The sequence below is a fragment of the Pteropus vampyrus genome, unplaced genomic scaffold, assembly GCF_000151845.1.
Source record: "Pteropus vampyrus isolate Shadow unplaced genomic scaffold, Pvam_2.0 Scaffold96, whole genome shotgun sequence".
Taxonomy (NCBI): domain Eukaryota; kingdom Metazoa; phylum Chordata; class Mammalia; order Chiroptera; family Pteropodidae; genus Pteropus; species Pteropus vampyrus.
Genome location: NW_011888877.1, coordinates 309,520 through 335,436, shown reverse-complemented (window position 1 = coordinate 335,436; position 25,917 = coordinate 309,520). Strand labels below are relative to the sequence as shown.

Sequence of the window (25,917 nt, the reverse complement as noted above, 5' to 3'; positions counted from 1 at the left end):
CAGCTCAGATTTATTTATTATATTTTTTAGTACTGAGAATGAAAATGCTAAAGAAAACATCTAATTGTGATGTTCTTAGTAGTCTACTTGCTTTCATTTCTAAATTGACATTTTCTGCACAGAGAAAACAGGGATTATTAAAGAGCACTGGATTTGGAATGGAAGGACTTGGGTTCAAATTTTATCTTTAGCTTGTATGAACTAGGTGATTTTAGAACTTGACCTCCAGAAGTCTCAGATCCCTCATCTGTACCTCTCTAAAAAGTGGAGTTATGAAGCCTGACCATTTCACATAATTGGGGAAGAGAAAACAAAACATTCTTTGTGAAAATTACTTAATAGCTGTAAAGCACAATGACTGTGCCTGGTTTAAAATATGATGACTGATGTCCAAGCACGATTTTACAATAGCTGCTTTAATGAATTAGCTTATATTTATATTCATTTGAATTGGTCATCTGCGAGGATAAATACAAAGCACAACTGACCACATAGCAGAGAATTGTAGAACAAAACGTTAGATTTCATTTAGGGAGTATTCGTCTTTCCTAAAGGAGAAACCGAACCTGTAATTTTGTCTTCCCTCAAGTCTTCATTTTGAAGATTGTTAAACCAAGTATGCCTATAGAGGCCGATGATGGTTCCTGGTTTGACTATTATTTAGAAAATATCTAGAAGATCTGAGGTCATACGAATTCATGCTGACACAAAACATCTCATAAATGATTTAGAAAGCATCACCTATGGATTGATCTCTAATGTTATTGGATAATCACATACGTTATCACATAAAGCAAAGCAGGACGGTGCGGTGGAGCAGTGACCTATAATCTAGGGCCTTCCTAAGAGATACATTTTCAAATCCACAGGATCTCTGTCTCCTATTCCTGAAGTAATATCATTGCTGTGTGTTTCAGATTTTCCCCTTTGATGATAAGCTGAATGCTCTGTTACTAAAACTTATTTGAAAATACTTAGTTGGGGCAAAGATACATCATGATTTTTAGAAAGCTATAGCTTTGTGATTTTGTCATGGTCTATAGAAGACATTTGCATATTTTCTCTTTTCTTTCTTAACTTTTTAATTTTTCTGAGATTGGTCAGAAAGAAAGATATCTGAGGCCTATCAAAAGCTGTCTTTGATCTTCAGAGATGTGCTTTTCCATTGGTAGTTCAGTTGAATATATGGATGGAAAAACTGTAATTTTCTTCTTCGTCTCTTTGTAAATGTTGTTAGACCACTATAAAAAGCAAACTGCCACTGAATATGAGTTTTCCTTCGTCAACAAAGATATGAACAAAAGACATTTTTATGTTTGCATTTAGTTTTGATATAGTAAGAATTATGGCAACACATGAACATCCTTTTATGAGAATGTATTCAATTTTAATTATTTATGCTTTATTGAAATGCATAGAGGAAACCGGAGCATACCATTACTATTTCTCCATATTAATATTGTTCTAGAAAGAGCTATTTATAATGTAAAGGGAAGAAAACATAAACATTGTACAGACTTCATTGTTAGGTAAGAGGAATTACTAGCCTTTCAGGGAATAGCCACAGTAAGCTCAGAGAACCATTGCTTTTCTCTCCATAAAATAAGATATGTGAATCTCATAAAACAACGATCAAATTTTAATATTAATTATGTATTATTAATTATAGTAGGTATACCTTCAAAATATTTTTAATTTTTCTATTTTAATTTTATTTATTATTTATTGGATATCTGAATTATTTATTGGATTTTCTTAGAGAACTCAACTATTTTTGCATGGAACTTTCAAACTTTTAATATAACAAAAGATTTTTATTTTGTAATCTCATGAAGTAAAATTCATTCATAGTTTTGACAAATGTGTACATCCATGTAATCACCACTCCATTCAAAATATAAAACACTTTTATCATCCCAGAAAGTATCCCTGGGTTCTTTTGATCAATCCCTCCACATCCTCCATCTCAACAACTACAGGCCTGATTCTTGTCACTGTCCATTAGTTCTGCCCGTTCAAAAGGCAAGTATGAGTGGGAACACCCTTTTATAGCTGGCTCCTTTCACTTAGCATAATTCTTCTGAAATTCGTTCTTTATATAAATAGTTCTTTTCTTTTTATTGATGAAAAGCCTTCCATTGTATGAATATGTCATTATTTGATTACATACTCTCCTGTTTTTGAATAGTGGGTTGTTTTTAGCTATCATGAAAAAAGCTGCTATGAACATTGGTATACAAATTTTTCTGTGGACTTATGTTATCCATTCTCTCGGGTAAATACCTAAGGGTAGAATTTCTGGGTCATATAGTAATGTTTAATTTTATGAGAAACTGCCAGACTTTTTTTTTCCCTCAAAGCGGTTATACCGTTTTATATTCCCACCTGTAATGAATGAGAATTCTACTCTCTCCACATCTTTGCCAACACTTGGTCCTGGCAATCTTTTCATTTTTAGCTTCTGGTAGTTGTATCGTTGTGCCTCACTGTTGTTTTAATTTGCATGTTACTGGTGACTCACAGTGCTGAGTACCTTCTCACATGCTTATTGACAATTTATACATCTTGTTTTTTTCATCTTTGCCTGTGTTATCTTGTTATTGTTGAATGTTATATATTCTGAATACGTGTATGTCCTTTGCCAGATAAATGTATTGCAAATATTTTCTCTCACTGCTTATAGCTAGCTTTTTTTTTTATGGTATCATTTGAAGAACTGAAAATTTCATATGTCCTTTTTTTTTTTTATGGTTACTGTTTTTTGTATTTTGACTAAGAAATCTGTGCCTGCTAAAGTGATGACAGTTTCCCTCGTATACCCTGTACATTCTTCTATAAACTATAGAAGATAGTTTTATAGTTTTACATTTGTGTTTATGATCCATTTTGAGTTAACTTTTCCATATCATGTGGGTTATGTATCCAAGTTTGTTTGCTTAGCAAATGATATTTAACTTTTCAAGCACTATTTGTTGGAAAGATTCTTATCTTGTATCCTGTTTTTTTGTTAAACTCAGTTATTAGTTCTAGTAACTTCTTAGTGGATTCCTTAGTATATTCTATATAGACAATCATATCCGTGAATAAAGACAGTTTTATTTTTTCCTTTTCAAGCTCCTTCTGTCTCTCTGTCTGTCTCTTTTTATCTTAGTGCAGTGACGAGTGCCATGCTGAGTAGAAAGGATGGGATTGGATGTACTGGCCTTGTTCTCGGTCTCAGGAGGAAAGCATTGAGTCCTTTACTACTTAAGAATGATATTAGCTTTGGGGTTTTCACACATGTCTTTCTTCTCCTGTTGCCACTTTCCTGTCTTATTTTTGGTTTATAGAATATTTTTAGTATTCCATTCCATTTCCTTTGTTAGCTTTTTAATGATACCTCAGTTTTTGGTGTGTTTGCTCAAAGGCTTACAATATGCATTCTTAACTTACCGGTTAGTCTGCTTAGAGTTAATATGCTACTACTTTATACACCTTCTATTTTATACCTGACACTTTGTATTTCACATGCTTCTCTTCCTACTTCACAAATACATGGAAAATAAAGAGAAAAAGGACAGACTGCATATAGGGAAACCATGATATAAGTGATGGCTAGATGCTAATTAGAAACAATCATAGGCAAGAAGGAAATAGGATACATCATTAAAAGGTTGAGAGGGAGAAATAGATTTAAATATTCATCAAAAATATTTTCAAAATGAGAGCGCAAAAAGGACATTTTTAGACAAATGAAAGCTGAGAGAATTTATCACTAGAATACTTATACTACATGAAATACCACGATGTCTATTATAATCACCAAAGGCAAAGGATACCAAAGAGAAATATATATCTATAAGAAGGAATGAAGAAGACCAGAAATGGCAAATAACTAGATAAATATAAAAATTGCTTTTTCTTCTTATTTCTTATTTTTAACAGTAAGGTAGAATTTATAAAATAAATAGAATTAAAAGATATAACTAAAATTGCATAAAGAAGCAGGCAGGAAGACAGAATTATACTATTATTGTAGTTGTTATGGAATGCAGTACTAGTTACTTGTCATGGCTGGAAGCAGACATTTTTATAATTTAGCTTTAATAAATGTAAAATATTAAAGAATCTCATTCTACTGAGGAGAGAGGATAGGACAGAGAGGAGAAGCGAGGCGCTAAGAGTGGAGGGGGCAATCGAACGGGGAGAGAGAGTGGGAGGAAATTCGATACTTGCCTCGCTCCTCTCAGTTTTCAATACATTGTGATCTGGGCAAGTACTATGGTAAATAAAAGTTAATAATGGTTACTAAGGTCATATTCATATTTCAAGGTCTATTAGAAGAAATGTCCTTATATAAAAATCATCATCGTAAAATATGTTTGGGGCTCAAACTTCTGTTTGCATAAAGTTTTTATTGAGCACAAAAGAATTAATTCTACTTGGTTGGGAAAGGTTTCACAGAGGAAATGGTATTTGAATTTGACCTTAAATGATGAGTAAGAGTTTATTGTTAAAGAGTATTTTAGGGGGATGAGGGGAGGTTGTTAGATAAAGCATTTCAGACAAAGTGAACAGTGAGAAGATCATTTGAATTCATCAGGGACTGTGTTCACCTTTGTGCCAGCAACAGAAAAGAAGCTTGACATGTAAATCAACATTTCAGTAGAAATTAACAACCAACCATAGTTATGCTGCAATAATGACTTGTATATGAACAAGGTACAGGGAAATTACTCATCATTCCTTCTCAAAAATTTCATTAAGTAGGTTTCTTTACATGGGAACTTGATTATACATACCACTCTTCTGCAGACTAATTACAAATTGCATTAGAAATATTGAATGCAATTGTATTTCCCCTCTGGAAGCAGAATGGGTAAGCAAGGAGCATTATCTCTTTAAGAACAAGTGATATGAATAGATAATTTGCTCTAGATATTTGCTTTACTGGCTAAAGCTATCTGAATGTGGGAGTCGTCAATGAGTCTCAGTTCTGTCAGCTCAGGGGAACTGGGTCATAGCTTTCATTGGGTGCCCAGGTGATCCATGAGTTTTTATCTTAGTAATACTCATTACTGGGTCTGAAATACTTAATCTACCACCTCTATCCCCACTTCTCTCTCTCCCTCCTTCCCTCCCCTGCTTTCTCCCTGTCTTTTCTCTTCCTTTCTTTCTTCCTTCCCTACCCGCCTTCTCTTCCTTCTTGTCTTCTCTCTCGAAAAAATATCTTGGCAGACTAAAAAAATATAGAAAAGTATGACATTCATCTTTGAAGTTAAACATCACTATCGATTCCTTTAATACAGTAAAGCCTTGATCACTTAATGCTTAAAATAGAGTAAACCAAATATTTGGTGAATCTTATCACTCAGAAGGCTATACAGAAGTAGTAGAACCTGTAGTATTTTCTATGCGTCTCTGTGCTCTCAATACCAGTGGTTCCTCTGTTCTTTTCTGGGTAAGACTATACAGTAACAACTGGGGAAATAGCACACCTAAACATCCTCACTTTTTTTTTTTGTTTTTACTTATGATTAAGTAGAATAGTTTATTCTCCCCCAAAACTTTTAGCCAAGGACCTGTGTCTACTCTGGACACTAGATTTATGTTATTACTGGATATAATTGAAGGTACCTTGAAACTAGATTTTCTTTGGAAAATATCTCAGCTTTGGAGGGGAATGATTGGGTTGGTTAGTAAATATAGAGTCTGAATGACTGGATAGCTAAAGTTAAAATTCTTAAAAGTAGAAAATATTTATTTAGGACATAAAATTGTCCAAGGACTATCTAAATGTTTTATGTGAAGGAGTCCCATAATTTATTTGTTTATTAATTTGTTTATTCCCCATAATTTATGCTCTGCTTTTCTTTTATACTTTTCTGTTTTATTTTGAAACATAATGGTGGTTACTACCATTTTTTGAGCACATACCATGTGCCAAACCCTTTAACTGCATTGTCTCTAAGACTCACGTGTATACTCACAGATAGCTATCATCTCCATTTTAGAGATGAGACTCAGAGAGGTGAAGTCACTTGTCCAAGGTCGCATCGCTTGTCAGTGTTTGAGCTGGGCATTGATGCAAGGTCACTCTGCTCCCTGAGTCTCATCTTCTATTGTCGCTGAATGGCGGAGGTACCTGCTTTGTCATTTCTCATAAATATGTGCTTTGGTGAAAATCATTTTAAAGGAAGGTTATGAAAAGGAGAACAGAACTGAGTTATTTCTAGGCCCCTTCTATGATTTCTGTTGTCAGGGCTTATTTTTAATGTTTGGTAATTTCCATGAATTAGGAAAATTACAACATTTCCAAGAACATAAAAAGTTGTTCACTCACAATATGTATAACAAACTTCCACTTCTTAGCTTAGATTTACTGTTAATAATTGTTTTTACCTTTGAGATTTTAGAAGCTTCGTTTTGAAATGAAATCATTCTTTAACCATCCCAGAATGGCCTATTGAAAATCAAGTACATTGGCTCAAAGTAACCAAATGTTTATTGCTGAATGGCTTATACATGTAGCATAATATTTTCTATTTTCCCTCTTGTGGTCTGTTTATTTTCACAGTATGCTTGGAAGACTACACAGAAGACTCTGGGATCTTTACTTCTCCAAACTTCCCCAATAATTACCCCAAAAACTGGAAATGTGTTTATAGGATCACAGTGGAAACCAGCCAACAGATTGCACTGCACTTCAAGAACTTCTCCTTAGAGGAGGCCATTGGCAGACAATGTGTAGCAGATTTTGTGGAAATCAGGTAAGTACTGTTATTTCACTGTAATCTTTTTCATTATGTATTTTCATTCATAATCTTTCTTGGAAAGGTTAAGGAAGAACTATGGAAAATCTCTGGAAAGTTTTTGTGCTCTTTTTCTCAAGAGATAAAGTTTGTCATTTGGAGCCTGACTTAAGAGAAGAAAAACATACAATTGCATGAGGTTCAGTGGTTATTTTGAAGTGATTCTTTTACTGGGAATATTTGAAAATAATTTCCAGATTTTATTTGGGTAGAGTAAACAAAGGTACTGACACTCTGAAATTAGATACTTGCTATTGTTGAATATTTCCTTTCTTTATATAAAAACAGTTTAAATTTTAGGCAATTTACTGTCCATTTAGTCTAATTATAATATAATGATGCTAAGATAGCAACCTCATCTTAGGATTTTCACAAAGTTTTTTGTGTGCAGATCACAAAAGTCTAGGCTTGTGAATTTCAGTACAAAGCTTTTTTTTCTTTAATTTTTTGCGAGTTTGACAGAATGTATTTAAAAAGTTATATTTGCACCAAAGGTAAGTTAACTGATTTATTGATATCTACTGAGATTATTTTATTGAGTTAAAATTGCTTAATCAATTTGATGTACATCTGTTTTTCATTTGGAATTTTATATTATTTTATAGCAAATTTTATTCTATGATATAAAGTAAGGTGCTGAAATAATAAATCACAATTGTACCATATTATGCTAAAATAACATAATTTTCTTAAGTTACAGCAATTAATCATCAGACTTTAATGCGAGTGAATCCTTTTTTTTACCCCTTAGGTCTTTAAAAGCCACAGAGTATAAACTAGATTTAAGACCCCAAAAGTTCTCGGGGAAAGAAGTATTTTAAAATTTTGCTAAATACATCATATATGATATATTAAATTTTGAAAATTTTCACATTAGAAGGAAAACATTTAAGGTTTCTCCATTAAATAAAGCAACATTTATATACACTGTTAATAATTATGGCTTTTTTATTCTGTGTTCTCTGATACATTTGCCAGACACTTTATTTGAGGAGAAAATTAAACACTTTTTCTCGGTTCGTAATTGGTTATAAAAAATGTTGTGCCAATAGTAATGGTTATTCTTTTATTAAGTTATTTGAATACTATTTAATAAATTAAAACTTGAAATTATGTTTTTTAGAGTGTTTTCGAGAGACATTGATTGATGTAAACTAATCTGTTTGTGATCTCAAGGTTCAAATAATGTTAAATGTTTATGCAGTAGGTTATATCAATAACCTAATGAAAGTTTACATCTGTATTTTCTCACAGAGATGGAGGTTATGAAACTTCACCATCCCTGGGAAAGTACTGTGGTTCAAATCTACCTCCAAGAATCATCTCTCACAGTAACAAACTATGGTTACAATTTAAGAGTGATGGCCTTGTCTCCAGATCTGGATTCTCAGCTTACTGGGATGGATCATTAACAGGTAAGTAGCAAAGAGCTGTCTTTGATTGTAGAGTCCAGTTGCACTGGTTTCTTGTTTCTTGGATCGCCATACCCATCCATTTTTTCCAGTTTGTGTTTTGTGATTATTTATAATAAACTTCAACATTATAAATGTTTCTGAATTGATAGCAGCCTTTTGTTTTTGAAGGACAAAGTAAGGGAAGACGTTCTGGCTCCCTGGTAGATTTCTTCAAGCTGGTCATCTTGGTTAGGAAAAGTACATTGACATGAATCAGGATTACAGGCCAGCTACTCTTTGGTGATGTAGTTGTTCTGCAACTCAGTTTAAAGGGGACAAACAGTAATCAGTTTGAAATGGAGAAGAAGATTCCATTTTACCAGAAAAGAAAGGATGCGCATCATTCCAACTCTCTCTCCTGTAGGTTGTGGGGGCAATCTCACCACTCCCACCGGCACGTTCACATCTCCCAACTACCCGATGCCCTACTACCACAGCTCCGAATGCTTCTGGTGGTTGAAGTCCAGTCACGGCAGCCCATTTGAACTGGAATTCGAAGACTTTCACTTGGAGCATCATCCAAACTGCACTGCAGATTATCTGGCTGTATGTATAAAATTTCAGATATGTCATGCACTGTTCCCACCTCGCCCAACATGAGTAAATGCATTAATTTTTATTTTTGAGGTTCAGGAAAGGGGACCATTTTGTTTAAAAATCCACATAAACATTTTCAACAGAATTCAAAATTAAAAGAAATTAATTGAAAATGATAGCCTTCTAAGTACAGCATGTGTTACTGAATGACTCGGTACACTAAGCATTTAAAATATATTGAATATGGATAATTAAGATATGGTTAAAAGTCTCTTGCAAGGGGTTGTAAGACTTATCATAATTATTATCTATCTATTTTCAATATATGAAATGAAAAATAACAATTTAGAGGCTTGTATTGATGAATTAGAGAGGATAATGGAAGTCATCCAAATAAGACTTTTTATAGTACTAGCAATTCAGCCTTGTCCATTAAAAAACAATTTCAATAAAAAATGTATTGAAGTGTCATAAATTGTAAACTATGAAATGAAAAAGCAAGGAGGACTTCTGATAACAGCTATGGTCTCAAAAATATGTATTAGTCTTTCATTTTCAATCTTCAGATTTAAACCTGGGTTTACATCCTTACTTTCATACACAGCCATGGCTAAGTGGCTCGAGTTCATGGCACAAGTTTAGAGACATTTAAATATAAATTTTAACGATATTTTGGTTCAGAGCTATTCTTTCGTTATGTCCTATATGTATTTCTTCCCTACTTCTAAAGGATTACAGGGTCCTTTACATAATGTTTATAGCCATAATCATCTGACATTTAAAATGTTTTATTAAAGGTATATGATGGCCCAAGCACCAGCTCTCATTTGCTAGCTCAGCTTTGTGGGAATGAGAAACCGCCTCTCATTCTTTCTAGTGGAGACAGCATGCTTTTAAAACTGAGGACAGATGAAGGTCAACAAGGAGGTGGCTTCCTGGCCAAATACCAGCAGAGTAAGTATGTATACTGGCTGCTCAGAACCTGTAGTGGGTCTTCAATCTCTTGATGAATGAAACAAATGAAAATATGAGTAACCCATTTGGTTTGAGCCATTAAAATAAATCTTATCTCCTTATGAGAAAAATTTAACTATTTGAGGGAGAAATGCTTATACATTACATTTATCATGTAACTAAAGCATGTGGTAAACCATAGAAACTTGGAAGTGTGTTTAATATGCTAGTATGAGTTGCAATTCAGCTAAAGATCAGTCTAACAGGTTAACAGCTAATGAGTTTTCATTTGTATCAAACATTATAATCTGCTAATTAGACATTATTCCATTGTACATAGTACCTCTTTTTTTGTCTTGTACCTCAAAAGATACCTTAATTTTATTAATGGAAACTGTGGTCCTTGTGAATCATATGTTGAATAGCCACATTCTTTACTGTGGAAAATCTGGTCTTTGTAGAGATGCCATTTTAAAATCTGCTTTCCCATGAGGCAGCCTGGTGGAATTAAAGGAGTATTGAGCAGAAAGTCCGGGGATCCAGGGGTTTGTCCTGCCCCCCAACCCCTGGAAAGGCCACTTTTCATCTCTGGGTTCCATGATTTTGTCTCTTAAAAAAAAGAGAGTAAATTAGGTGATTACAAAAGTTCCCTTCTAGAATTAAACACTTTCTAAAAGTTTCAAAATGGATGTTCAAGAAAACAAGGTTCCCTTGAATTTATGTTATTTAACACTTTAATTGTGATTTTGAAAGTACAGGCCCATTAAATCTAAATTTATGCATAATTTTTACACAATTGCCTAAAAATGGAATTCAGAGTCACCAAATCATAATCTGAATATACATTTGGATTAGTTGAGAGTATTAATATTTAACCTTGTTTTAAGTGTGAATTTGAAGATTTACATTCGCTTACATCTGAGGCTTAGGCTGAATTCTAAATAGTTTTGAATGCTGAGTTTTAATGATATATAGCTTTAGTGTATGAAAAGCTATCTCAGATTCTATCAGGGATCTGTCTGTTTAGTTGAACATGCAATCATTTCTCTAATTTTGTTATTGCTGTGATAAATTTTCTTGGTTACAGTCAGATAGCTTATGAAAAGTCCCTTTTCTTTTTATTCTTGTGACATTTTATTTTTCTCTCATAATTTATAACACCGAAGGAGTAGCTTAGTGCACATGGGGTATATAGGTTCTTAAAGGTAAAATCTAAGCTAACCAGTGAGATTTTCTGTATAATTTGCCATTTAAAATTGGGAGTCTGCAGATGATATAATTTCTGAGCAGTGAGAGCAGCCTAGAACATATTTAATGGAATATGTTTAATGAAAGTGGTTTAACGAAAAATATTTTCCTCTGCCCTGTTTTGTCATCACTGAGGCACACGGTACCTATCTGCCTAGTATCTGTAACTTCTCGCAGACATCTAAAACAACAAAATTATTCTTTAGAAATCCTTTGTGGAACAAAATGTGACCTAAAAATTTTCAAAGAGAAATACTTTGAGTCTTCTTCTGCTCCAGCAATGGAAGACTTTGAAGATCCACAAGTGTGTACTTTTCCAAAGCAAAGTTTATAAATGGTGTTCTAGCCACCTGCCGTGAAGTAATATTGTAGTAGAAATGCACCTATGAACTACATTCTTCAGAGAAAACGTTTTCAATATAATGTGTATTTTCCCATTCTCTTGTTGCACATCATACGACAACATGAAAAAGACTTGAAAAAATGCACCTCGTTCAAGTCATTCGGTTTGGCAGAATTTAGCACTGACTCCCAGGGAGAGCTATACCTAGTCTAGAGGTGTATAGTGTAGTTTCACTGAAAACTCAGCTGAAGAAAATTCCAACCTTGGATTGAAGACATTTTCAAAATTTAAGATTTTCATTTCTTCAAATCCTTTGCATTCCCTCTATTCGTTTGGTACTTCCTGATGACTAAGTAGACGAATAGGAGCCTTTATTGTGAATTTCATGCTGACTTTTGAATAAACAAAGCCATGTTGTTATTTGTTTTTAGCATTCACATAGAACTTAGTGTTTTTAAACTGTTGAATTTAAAGGTCAAGATTTTTGTTCCTTCCAAATGTTAAAGTTAGAAAAACAGAAGCATAACATATTTAATACACTCTCTAAGCAAATTAGACTGATCTCTCAGTAGTGCTAAGCTGTCTGTTCTGCTGTCCACCAATTCACAGGATTTTGATGCCCACTTTAACAGGCAATTTTCATGACACCTTAAAGTCGATGAATTCAATTAAGTATTATTTTACACTTGTTTTAAATGGAGATGCTTTCACTATAAAAATGCTGCAATTATATATATATATAATCTAGGTGCTTTCTTAAAATCTCACACAGTTATGACATTATATGGTTGTGGTTCCTAACAGTCATGGTTATTTTTTCCAGCATGTAACAACGTGATGATTGTGAATCAAACCCATGGCCTCTTAGAGAGTATACATTACCCAAATCCCTATTCTGATAATCAGCGTTGCAACTGGACCATCCAAGCTACAACTGGCAACACTGTGAATTACATATTTTTAGGATTTGAATTGGAAAATCACATAAACTGCTCCATAGACTATTTAGAGGTATGTATTCTGAAGCTAAATAAATCATTGCATTTTCAAATCAATTAGGCAAACCAAACCAGCAGTCATCAGGCTTTGCAGAAGTAACTTCCTAATCGTGCTCTAAACTTCTATAATATACCAGCTGCCCGTGGTATTTGAACAGGATATTTCATGTCTCTTTCACTGCCTCATTTTAATATTAAGGGTACTTAATCTACTACGATATATACACAAAGAATTATCTGTGTTTTCAGGTTTCAGTGTGACCTCATATTGTTTAAATAATGCAGAAAAGAAAGTAACTTCTATTTTTTTTTAATGTTTGTTCTCTATAAATAAGAGATCAGAGAATATTTGAGTATGATGGCTTTATTTAATACTTAATTTACCTCAAACTAGGAATCATGATTTTGATTTTTGTCTTTCTTCTTAAATTTGTGTCCAATTTAGTTCATTTTTCTTTTTGTAAAACGGAAATTTTGATGTTATAATAATGACCACCAGTGACACTTATTAAACTCTCTCTACAATGCTAAACAATAAAAGTAGCTTGAAAATTTAGCAACTTAAAATATGAAGTAATCCCCCAATTTTATAATAAGGTATTTTATTTACAGTAAAAAAGCTTTTTTGCTAACTTTCCTATGCAACTTTTTATGGCTATAGATTGTACCATTAGGCAACTACCTATTTTACTTAATTAGTGTAATTATGCATTCAAATATAAAATTATGTATTTTCTAAACTATTAATTTAGAAATATTGATTTCCACTTTCATACTTTAAAACAATTTTATTCAACTTATATATATTTTGACCTCTCATTTTCATCATTAATAAAATCAGTTTTTGAGTCTTCTAACATATCATTTTTACATCTATCTACATTGTTAATATATACCACTTTTGAATCCTCATATGATGTTTTCACTAGGAATCTTTTCTGAAGTGACAAGTACCATCTCTGATAACATTAGGATTTTCCCCCCATCTCCTCATCCACAACACAGTGACTTAGTGTTTTTCTTTTTAAGGTGATCAGTGAGTTTTAGAAGTCTTGCTTGCAAAGACTTCCAACATCCAACACTTGTAACTTTAGGATGTATTCCCAGGAAAAAATACGTTATCCTTGTAAAATTTTCATAACCCTCATTTTACCATTTCTTTTTTAAAAAGTAACATTAATTAAAGTTATTTGAAGTTAACAATATCTTTTCCAGATGGCACTTTTGTTTTTCAAAACAAAGAGGAGAAAACTTTCTGTGCTTTGAGAGGATTTGTAAGGTCCTGAAAATATGGATTCCTTTGTTTTTGAGGGATAATTTTATGGGTTAAAAAAATATCTTGCTTTATATTTAGAAAAATTCAATATTATAGAAATAGTGCCAAAGTGTTTACTTAGTAGAAAGAATATTGACTAGTATTCAAAGAAAATATGACACAACATAAAACAAACTTATAAACACATGCTTGACAACGGTTTTAAGTCTATTTCCCATGGTCTGATATTTAAATGGTCTTCACAAGCTTAATAATGGCCTGCTTGTCCCATTCCATTTGCCTGGAGTAGCCATCTTTTTCTTTTCTTCATATGGTGAAATCTTGATCATTTTTAGAAAAGATGGAAAAGTTGCTTTCAAAGCCCCTTGTTCATAGCACAAACACAGCAGTTTGTCATATCATATATTCGCCAGCTGCGACTGTGTCCACATGCCCTACCTGACTATAAGCTACGTGAAGTTATGGGCTGTCTTCTACTAACTTTATAACTGAGGCATTGATTGTAGACTTGGAACCTTACAGGAGTTCAGTCAGGTTGAATTGAATATCACAGCCATATTGTAGCATCAGCCTAATGATAGCTATTAGTTCATGACAAAGAACTGAATTCCAAACTGGCCTTGTGGCGTGAGCCTGCACACTGCCTGTAATTCTACCCCTCTTAGTACAAGCCAGAATAGAGCTCATGGCCTTGCCGAGTGTTGCATGCGTTGCAGTACACTAGGACCGTGCAGTGATCTGGCAAAGCACAATGGAGCAAGCTGCAGTGGGGAGGAGGCTTTCAAAATGGACTTTAGAAGAGGCTTTGGCAGAAGGAGTGGGGAGGAAATGAGATGAAACCTTTTCAGGGACCAAACTCCATCTTTGTACTTACTCAAGGGCGGAATGGTAACACGGCCCATCAGATAGTTTTTGGAGGTGTTTGAAAACTGTGGGATAAAACAAATTACTTGTTTCCATAACTGCAGCAGCTCATGAGAGGCCCTTCATAGATGCTGTTACAGGCAGGCCATCCACCTTGTGCAACATTGATGGTGAAAGCAGCAAAAATACCAAATGAGAACCAGAAGTTCAGCAGAGGCTTCCAAGGGACGATGCTGTTGCCAGATGTTTTCCACTTCTGTAAGCCAAGGGGCAAGGCCAGAGCGATCGCCACAATGGCTGGTCTGTGATGGAAATTTTAAAAGCACAAATAACCATTTAAGGAGGGAAAAACCACAAACACAAAAATCTAGTTTTCATTATTTTAATAACTTCTGGTTAAAGGTTTCTTTTTCAAGTGTTTTAGCCAAGTTCCAATTGAGTGACTGTTACTGCAGCCAGAATTATTTTGTATTAATAAAACTGAAACTAAGATAGGACTTGATTAGGTGCTGGTCGGGTATCGTGCCCAGCTTTGCTGAGAGGTGTGGGCTGGTAAAGATCCCATTGGGAATCTAGTCCATCCTTTATTATTTTGTCCTCTGGGCAAAATAAAATGATTCGGATTTGGAAATAAAATATTCGTTGGGAGGAAGCATTGTTTGCTCAAAGGAGTAAGACTGTATTGTTCATATAGTTATGAGAGGCCAACTTTAAGGATTCTTTCTGTATTTTACATCTTGATTTCACTTATTCATTTTTATTTTGAGTCTGAGTTTCCATGTGGAAGGAGATTTCTTACAGGTGAGCGAATATACAAATGGAAGTGATGAATTTGCGAGAAATCAGCACAGACATGTACAGAGTGGCCGGAGCGTGTTTTAGGTCAACAGGGAGGATGAGTGTGGTGAAAAACGAGAAGAAGACCAGGAGGTTATTGTGTCGTGGAAGCTGAGGGAAGCGAGTATAATAGAAGGTGACAGTGGTCAACAAGGTGATATTGCCAAGGAGTCAAGAAAGGTCAAGATTGAGGCGTGTCCTATGGAGGTCGGTGTGGCTCCGGGCAGAGCAGTGTTTGAGGGGTGGCGGGAGCAGGGACATGATTGTAGTGTGAAAAGGTGCGAAGGGGAGAGAGTGAACGTAGACCAAAGTCTAAGTCTGTGAGTTCAGTGTCCGAGTTCTCCTGACAGGTCATCATCAAGTCCTGGCCTCTTTTCTCCCATCCTCATCCTTCATTTCCCTAACTAGTCCTCATGCAACAAGCTCGCATGAGATGCCCGCCTTTGCATGTTCTCTTGCACATCATTTCTCTTAAAATGTGGCCCAGGATTGGATGCAGCACTCCAGCTAATCTGGCCAGGGCCCAATATGCTGGGACTATATTATCTGTTCATATACTTCTAGTCTTGTAAGCTGAGGTTAAGTGAGTTTATTGTTAGTCATGTCATAATGCTGGACTCTATTAAGACCTCTCATCTCTAGGTCACTTTAACATAAATTATAATGGTTTCATAGCCATACATAGGATAGTATTCCTAGTAAGTTCTATTTGACTGTTTTGCCTAAGGATTCCCTCACATTGTGGTCCCTCTAAATCCTGGTTATGTGCTGTGTAGAGAATTATTCATTTGCAAATTATTCATTTGCATAAAAATTTATTGACCATTGGCCTACTACATCTTCAAAAATAATTGATAAAAATGTCAAACAGGATGATCAACCTGTTTTGAATACTTCAAAATAATAGATTTCTTTGTTATCTGTTATTGAACACTTTTGCGATAGCACCAAACAACTTGGTAATAATAATAGCTGATCTTCATCGAGCACTTATTATTTGCCAAGAAATTACAACAGCAACCCTGTAATGGGGGAAATATTGTCCCCATTTGACAGATGAGACAATCGAGGTCGATACAGGTTGTCCACAGTTACAAACATTACAGGTGATGGCGAAGTCAGGCTTTCTACCTGGTGCTGTGGCTCCAGGTCAATGCTCTCAGCCATGACACCACACACCCTCTATTTTATGCTCTTTCACACCCCCTCAGAAGTGACATGAGGGAGTGTCCATGGCGCCCTGGGATCTACCACTCTAGTGACACTGTCACAAAGAGAAATTCATGTAATTTTAGTATGACTTCTTCATAGATAAGCAGTGGTCATTAATTATCACCTCTTTCTTTGCTACACGCTAACAAATTATTTTTAGTGTCCAATTTCGAATTTTTTCAAAAATTGCTTTAATCTTACTCATCTGTGAGATTCTAGAATAAATCTTTCCTACATTTTGGAAGTTGAATGATTTTTTTCTTCAGACCTCTGGCAGTCCTATTTTTTATTGTTCTGCTTTATATTCTTAGTTGCAGGTACACACTCAAACTAAACTATGGAAAAAAGATGAGTGTTTGTGAAAGGACTGTTACTCTGAGGAAGGTGGGAAACCTCGTGACACCCAGGATAAACTAAGAAGCGGGGGGAGGGCAGGAGCAAAGGCAGCTTCATGGGTTCTCCCCTCTTTCTCACTGCTTCGTTGCTTCTCCCTGCAGTGTATACTCCATTCCCATCTCTCTCCCCAGAAGCTTCCTCTGAGTTTCTGCAACTTTACAATTTTAGTTTTAATATAGCCGCCCCACCATGACTTTACATCTTTACCTGACCATTTACCTCAAATGCTTACAACCAACTGGACTGCCCCCGTCTGCAAATTACTAGCACAGTTGGCTCATCTTCGTCAGCTTGACGACAATGGCATGGATCTAGCCTGCTTTATGGATGGACACCCCTCTAGGTGGTATGACCAGCTCTGGGGCAGTGAGGTCCAGCCCTCCAGACAGGGTTGCTTACAGATCACGTGTGTGGGCAGAGACAGACTCTTTGAGTAGGGACATGAGTTCTGCTGGCATGCTAAAACATCCCTTGAACACTCATGAATTCAGCAAGATTACAAAATTCATTCTGTAGTTACCATACCTTTCAGTGCTGTGGAATGTACTGAATGTAGAATTCACTTAAACTTGACAAAATTCATTTAAAGGACTGACTGTCTTATCTTCTAAATTGGATTTCGATGTCTCTTCTTCTAGTTTCAAACTTCTTCTAGGAATGTTTCTACTTCCCCTTCATCACGTTGTGCTATCTTCTGCAGGTGTTGGTCCAATCCACATTTTTGTCTTTCTTTTGCACTAATGATAGTTTTAAAAAATAGACATTTTCTCCTAGCTGTGCCATTTCTCAAAGTTTGGCTGATTTGTACGTGTGCTCATAAAATGTTCAGAAAGCTTCTCTGTAGCCCTGTGGGCCCATTGATTCCTTCAGAGGTTTTATTGTTGCAAAAGTTATTCCTGACTTTGATGACAAAATTTAATTTTTTAAGCATTTAAAAATTTTTTCTTTCTCTGTTGCTTCTCTTTTTTATTTTTAATTTTAATCTCCTTTTGAAGTCTGGCTCCCTAAACCCAGAGGCCTGTGACTGACATGTACCATCATCACAGGCTCTAGGGACAGCGGTCACTCTCGCCTAATGTTCCAGTCACTTCTGCATGAACAACCACTTCTTTGCCAGCCAGAATTAGTCCAGAGTAGCACTTCTCTTCAGTATTTACTTTCTGAGAGATGAGAGCATATAAAGAATTCATCAGGTGCCATGCTTTTTCCAGAAAAAGACATCTGAGGACAGTCCAGGTGGTTGGAACGATCTCCCCATTGCTGTCCCTGTGCGCCTCCTTTTGCTGCGCTTGTCTTGACATATTTCCTTTTAAAAAATTTGTAGTCTTTACTGAGGAAGAAGCTGATATGATACTTGAGTACAAAGCCTCTCTAACCAGCTACTAAATTTAGCTGCATTTCAGAGTCAGCGGGACTCTTGTTAGAAAAACATATTCCTAGACTTCACCAGACTTCCCCAATCAAATCTCTGGGGATTCCAGTAGAGTGAGGCCCCCACAGGTTGCTGCCATCTATGGCCCATTTCTACTGTGACAGCACGTTGTACCCTCACTTCAAGGCTCTCTCCTGGGAGGTTATAAATATTTAATCGGTATCCTCTTAACATATACCTTTGACTGCTACTAAATGTTTATTTTTCAATAGGTCTTATTTTCCCATTGCTATAGCTGAATTATAGACTTTGTCTCATCAAGGCTTGGTGATACTGTTATTATGTTTATCTCATTAAAAACGTAGGATTTACTCTGCAAGTTTTGAATTTTAATTCTAAACTCCGCCACCTCTTCCCCTTATTTGGCACCTTTGCCTCTATTGTCTTCCATTACATCCTTTTATACCTTTCTACGCCTTTTCCTTTTCTACTTATGGAAGTTTCGAGTCTTCTCGATTATGTCAGTGACTTCTGTCAAATGAATTTCCCACTACTCTTTATAAGATTCATTCATCTCTTGCCAAATCCTCTTGCTGATGTCATCATGTTCGCCAGATGGTTATATCATTGTTTATTTTTGTCACACTCCCATGCCCTCTTTCAATTACAAAATAACGCATTTCAAATTAAAGAATGGACAGAAACATCACCCAGGTTCCTGAATCTTTCAGTTTTACACCTATACATGTTTCCTTAGTCTGCAGCCTAAGCAGCATTTTCCATACTGACTGTGAAACATCAGGCTCTAGTGATATTTTAATTAATTAAGGTAATCCCAGCTGTTGTTGCAGAGAACTCGTAAATTCTCAGACACTTAATAAAATACCAGTTTATCTCTCAGTCACATCACAGTTCGATGCAGGTGTTCCTTGCTTTGCACATGGTGATTCAGGAACCCAAAGAGGAAGTCAGTTTGGGGAAACCACATAGCTGTTTCTGCCACAAATGTTGGTGGATGTTTCACAAATAAAGAGACCTGAATTCTAGTAAATCTAGGAAATGCTGAATTAAACACAAACGGGGTTTGTTGTTTTGTTCTGTTTTTGCTATTGTACCTCCTTAAGCTCTTACTATCATAAACGTGCATGGTTCATTCATGTATCCATTCATTCAGTCATTCAGATATATTTCAGACACGTAAGCTGAGGAAATACAACTTTTTTAGTATCAATTTTCCATGTCTTCATGGAGGAGATGTGTTAATTGATTTATCACACAGTACAAATTTAATTACAAGCTGTGTTAAGTGCTATCAGGAACTATTATTGGGCACCCTGAAGACAGGAAATGGGAGAACCAAGCTCAGCTGTGGGTCAGAGAAGGCATCCTGTGAAGGTGTGAAGGAAGCTGGAGGTTTCACTAAGGGAAGTGGTGTTTGAAGAACTGACAGAGATCAAACCAGACGCTAGTTAGAGTGGTAAGGACAGATTTTAATCAGTAATATACTACTGCAATAAGGAAGAGGGTCTGGTATGAACTGAACTCAGCTTCAATTTGCACAGATGTGACTGGGTGTTTTAAAGGGAGAATGAGGAAACTGGGAAGGGGCAAAGTCAGGGAAGTAAATCATAAAGGCTCGGTGGGTGTGATCAGGTCAGTTGAGTCTGTTAGCTGGCAGAGGGGAGTTAGAGTTACTCCTCCTGCAGAGACTGGGAGACAGGGGCCTTATCCTTCCCGATGATGACATTTCAAAGGAATGGCTTTCAGATCCTTGAGAGAAGACACTCCTGAATTGTAGGAGGTATTTTTACATCTCAGAGGGACAAAGGAAGACTTGCAATTCTAAGTCCTTTCTATTAAGTGCTCTAAGAAAGGGTGGTCAGGGGCTTTCTCAGGGGTTGGCTGCTGTTGGCAGCCTTGAGCTTTCTCAGGCCTTGAAGGGGGGCTGGGGTCATCCTTGGGATGTGGCCTTGAGCTGTTAGAAACGATATCACCGTTTAAGTCTTATAATGTGGGGGGAATGAGTGGATGAAATCATTTGTGCTGAGAATCTGTAGTTTTTATAGGCCAAATTTGAGACCTAGTCAAGAAGAAGGCTCAGAGGAGCCTGATTAGAGCTGGATCAAGGAGAGAATCTTTGTCAGAACCGAGAAAGACCAGTGTGGCTGAGGCTGAGCCTGAGGCTTCCAGGTGGGCAGGGACGTGCAAGTGGAGGGCTTTGTGGGCACATGTAGAGTTTCAGTGACTTCCAAAGAGCAAGAGACCTTTCGAGAGTGTGAGCAGGGAAATAGCTGAGACTACTCAGAAGGACACTTATAGAAACTCTGGTCTCGAGAATCAGCTGAAGGGAGGGTAGGGGTAGCGGTGGAGATGCATTGCTGCAGCCCAGGTGAGGGAGACGGCAGCCGCTCTCTCCCCACGTTGCTGTGGAGGAGAATGTCATGGAAGCGTCTGAGAGCACTAGGAGCTAAAGTCAACAGAACTGGGTGAAGGATCGCGTGGGAGGAGGACGAGACACTGAAGGAAAGGAAGACATCAGGACACAGCCTAGTAGAACTGCAGACAAGGGCAACAAGCAGGAGAGAGAGCGGGGCCACCCCGAGGGAGGGGGACACCAAAGGCAATGTTCCAGGTGAATGAGTCTTTGCCCAGGATTCTAACTCATTAACATCTATTGGACATTCATATTCCATAGAACGTTCTTGGGGAAACATCGTAGAGATGTTTTCTAAGTTTTTCCCATTTTTACCCTCATACAAGTAAGTGAAACTTCACATCTCAGGTGTTTTGAGAATTAGAATAATAAATGTCTGCTGTGTGCCAGGCACTCTGATAGACACTTTGATAAATATTATCGCTTATCCTCACGATAATCCAAGAATTGTGTATTTTTATGCTCATTGAACAGACGGAACCGGGACTTGGATAAGTAACAGTACTCAGGGTCACACTGTCAGGAGGTGACGGAGCCCAGGGTCGTGCTCAGGTCTGTCTCACCAGACTGTGGGCTCTGGAGCCCTCCTGCATTCAAAACTTGGCTCCTCCAAACTAGCCGTGACTTTGGGCACAGAATTTACCCTCTTGCTGCCTCAGTTTCCTCCTGTGTAACATGGAGGGAATGATTATACCTGCTCATAAAATTGTTATTAGATAATCCACACATCTGGCAAATATTGCGTACTCAAGAAATGCTTATTTTTTCCTCACACTCCTTATGGAGAGAGCATCCTCCTACGTGGCCATTCAGATTCTTCTTCCAAACTTTCAGGATGTTGATTCTCACCCTTATAACAGTCTCCCTGTCCTGGATATGCCATCTTCATTCCTCGTGACCTGTCTGTCACTTACGATGAGTGGCTCCTCCTCTCTCTTGAGGTCTGACTTCTCCCAGGTGCAGCCTTCGTCTTTCAGAGTTCTCTTTCTCTTCCAAGTTCCCTTACTCCATGCATACAGCTCTTGATAGGACTTTGACTTCTTTTATCCTTTTAAAGATTGCATCCTCTCTAATAAACAAAATGTAAACATATGTTTGTGTTTGGAGCGCACATCATGGCTGGTTGCATGAAGACATACAGGTTCTGTACGGGTCTCAGGAACAATGACCTTCGTTTCCAGATTTTTTGCTATAAAGATAAACCACTGTAGGAAGCAACTTCAGACACAGCTCTTTCTGTTGTGGTTCTTTCTGTCTCTTTCTGGGGTTTCACTCGAAAGCTTTCTTATATCTATCTGCTAACTACTGTGGGATGCTAATAATAAGCAAAGATTTAATTACTCATCTTTTGCTCACTCAGAAGAGAATGTCTTACAGGCGCCCAGGCTTTCCTCTTTCTTTCTGTGTGTAGCCTGCTTCATAATGCGTTTTGACACTTTTATTGAAGGAAATAAGAAAATCTTGAGGAGTGATGCCTTTCAAAATGTTGAATTACTAAACTTCTGTATACCTCAGCTTCCAGAGCTCTAAAATGGGGATAACAGTACTACCTGCATTATAGAGCTGCAAGAAGTTTTAAATTAAGCAAAACAAATGAAGGGATTAGAATAAAACTCGGCTAATAAATATTACTTGTTAAATGCTAGTAAATAGTGTTTATTATGATCTCAGCATAAACAGAATTTTTTGATTAATTTTGGCTCTCCAAAACATTTTCCATAAATGAAGAGCTATGGTTTCTAAAACAGCCCTCCCAGTTGTAATTAGCATAGATTGGCCCCATATGTTGAAAGCAGGGCTTCCATTCCTTGGGTTCTCAGTTTCAAAAGCCTCAAGAATTCTATACCTAAAACCAAGATATGGAGTAGTTAAAATCCTCTTTGCCAGTTGGGAAAAATCTAGAGAAGCAGATGTAGTTTTATGTCTTAGCAGCAATGGGTCTGAGTGGGTTTTCATTATCATGGCACCTCCTTAAACACTTCTGGGCAGATGAGTCATGCTTCCTGGAACTGTCAGAGAAAGTTTGCTTCTAGGATGCCTGGCATTCTGCTTAGAATGTAGAGATAAGTTATTTTAATTCTGAGAACAACTGCGATTCAAAAACATGCATGAAAAAGGATAACAGTACATCAAACAATTCAATTTATGTCGCTATACCAGAAATGAGTCTAGCATTGCACTAAGCATGATTTGCATTCAAAAGGAATTAAGAATGAAGTGGATCTATTGGTTAATTAAGCCAAATAATTTGTAGTGAAGTATAACGAGAAGCATTTTATAAAAAAGAAATTTAAGACTCTAAAGATGCCCAAGTAGAATGTGATTTTTTTAATGTTCATCTCAGTGTGATTAAAATCCCTTTCCTCAAAAGGAAAAGCTGATCTTTCCTGACCATACTTCATAATGAAGAATTTTCATGTGATTGTGTTAATTTGCCGCAGTTAATGAGGCAAACATACCAGCCTTCTAAAGAGAGCCTTTGCTCTCAGTTTCAAAAGAGATGCTGCGTGTTTCCGCTGTCAGTATTCTCTCAGACATGAAGGACGTAATCAGGATGAATAACAATCAGACCTACCGATTATTTCCATGCTACCTAGAAGCCACCAAAAATCACATTAGTTGCTCAAAACTCAGAATTGCGGTATCCATACTTCCTTCTCTGGTGGCCCTCGCCTAGCTCTGCTCCTCAGCTAGGTCACAGGAGGAGGTGGGTGGGGTCTCTTCCGTCTGACAGGCATGCAGTACGGACTAGAACGCATAGGTCCGAATGCTGAATTCTAAATCTAGGAATCATCGTTGCGGATTTTGGTTAATTCTTATTGATTATCTACTTTTTAAAATAGGAAAGATTTCCAATTGCAGTATTTCAGAATTTTTTTTTTTTTAATGCCATCTTTGCAGTTCTAGCATTTACTCTTTATTTAACAGGATTTCTTTTCCTGGTCTCCCTGGATGGGAAGAGTCTACATGGACCTAGGGTCTAGGTCCTTTCATCTCAAGGTTCTATAATTTCATGTTGTTCTATGAACCGAGTTCTTCCCAGTTTCCGAATCTATCTGTAGCAGATGGCTTTTAGGAGGCAGAATATGTATTTTTTCTAATGTTTAGTGTTTCACTGTAGTACAGTTGACAGAGGGAAGGCTGCATTTCGTGGAATTCAGTGTTCAAGTGCACACAGGGAGTGTGCCTGGCTTTCAAAGCATTTCGTTAACTCTAGGGAGGGAATTTGGCATTTACTGCTCCATCGGTGACTATCACAGCTTACGTTTGTGAGACGTCTAGTCCCTGATCATCTGAAGGAATTCTTTTTTAATAAAGAATTAATTAGTCTAATTAATAATAAAAAGTTAGTTACTATAAAAAGGGAGCATTGGAGACAAAATATAGTTTTAAATTAATGCCGGAGATTATATAATAACATTTTAATGGACTAATTTCCATGCACAGTCTTGAGATACATGTAAAAGACTCTGACGATAGTATAATATTTATAGTAGACCAGCTCGGTAACTGAGAGCCTGCAAGGGTATGGAGTCTTGGGATTGGAAAAACATTACTAGGGCATACCTACATTGCTGTGTGTATTGGTCCCCAAAGATAATGCTTTAAAAATAAGCTTATTTGATGACACAAAAATATATAATCATTGCAGAAAATTCAGAAAATGTAGAAAAACCTAGATAACACAAAATAATCTGAATTACATCACTACTAATAATATTCAGTGGTATTTATTTCCTGTAGTCTCTCCCTATATATTCACTTTATTTTACTATTCAAAGGAGATCATTCTGTACATCTATCTTATAATGACTTTTTCCCATATAACGATAGCTCGTGAACGTTTCCCTCTGTTATCTGTTACACCGCATCACTTACAACACTGCATAATCCATCATCATAAAGCAGCCAGTTCTTGTGGAGCATTTAGAATCGTTTCAAATGTCCACTGTTATAAACAAAGGTAGAATATCTTGATAGTTAAATTCTTGCACACATCCATGATTAGACAATGACCAAAAAATAAAAAATAAAAAATAAAAAACCCAAATCAGCCTCTGTGGCTTTTAAGATGAGTAATACAGAGAAAAGAGAAGTAAAAATGTAAATGCACTATTAAGAGTGGACAGCAACCAGCCACCACATGGAAAGGAGACTATATGGTTTGTGTTTGTAACAGACCTCTAATTCTGAGTGACACAGAATAACCCAGATTGTGGTCTTTTGATGGGTTTCATGCTCTCATGCAGAGCCCAGCATTATGAGTAATTGTTCAATTTTAGATGGGTATTTCACACTTCCTGCCCCACCCTGTGAGCGCATGGCTGTGTGGCTTTTCCTGTGCCTTGGGGAGGATGTGTGTCTGTGTATCCAAGTGCACAATGCATGGCCATGTGTCTAATGGAGGACACTTTGCCTCCTGGGGCCATCATGGAGCCATCTCCGTGCTCTGCTTATCAGCTTTCCTCTTCAACATTTGTCTCATTTATGCTCTACAGTTTGATTCATTTCTACCCTCTGGGATTTCCTCATCCACAATGGGACTCTTTTACCCTACTCTATGATTCTTATTTGGCATTTTCTACAGTTGTTACAGAAACAATTCAAAGCCCCTCAGATTTAAAGTAAACTCTGACAGTTCCAAATTGATCTTGGAGATTCCTGCATAAACTTCAGCAACGATGTGCTTAATAACCACTCTGATGACGTGGCGTCTGTAGATCCTATCGCAGTTGTTTTTCAGAGAGGGGAAATCTGAAGAAATGCCCTAAGAATTCACCAGTCCTCACCCTTTCAGAGCGCTAGTGGCTAAGCTGCTAGAGCTGCAGGCTGGCTGGACAGAAGGGGGAGCGGGGGACAGGAGGCTGCAGCAGGAAGACACGTGCAGAGCCACTCTCCTTACCCGATGTCTCTCCCTGTCCCCCTCACCAGGACAGTTTCTGCTGTTCTCTTCACCATCCCTGTCATGGCCCGCCATCTCCCTCCACGTTCTCCTCCACAGTGTGATTCACGTTGGGCTGTGCGCCCCACACACCGCCCCACACAGCGTTCACACATCACCAGGTCATCATAGTGATGTCCTTCCAACTCCTTACAAGTGATTCATCGATTCATTGCTTTCCTGTCTGGTCGGCCAGGGATGATTTCTGTGAAATGTTGTACATGAGTCAGCTCAAGTTCTCTACACCCATTATATATAT

General features: G+C 36.9%; 1 protein-coding gene across 1 annotated transcript in view; it reads left to right on the top strand.

Moving 5' to 3' along the window:
* CUBN (cubilin) overlaps nt 1-25,917 on the top strand; it is a 248,376-nt gene that overhangs the window by 51,265 nt on the left and 171,194 nt on the right. Inside the window, 5 exon segments of the mRNA XM_023533142.1 lie at nt 6,557-6,749; nt 8,046-8,206; nt 8,610-8,791; nt 9,580-9,736; nt 12,151-12,338. Coding sequence (XP_023388910.1) covers nt 6,557-6,749; nt 8,046-8,206; nt 8,610-8,791; nt 9,580-9,736; nt 12,151-12,338 — 881 coding nt within the window.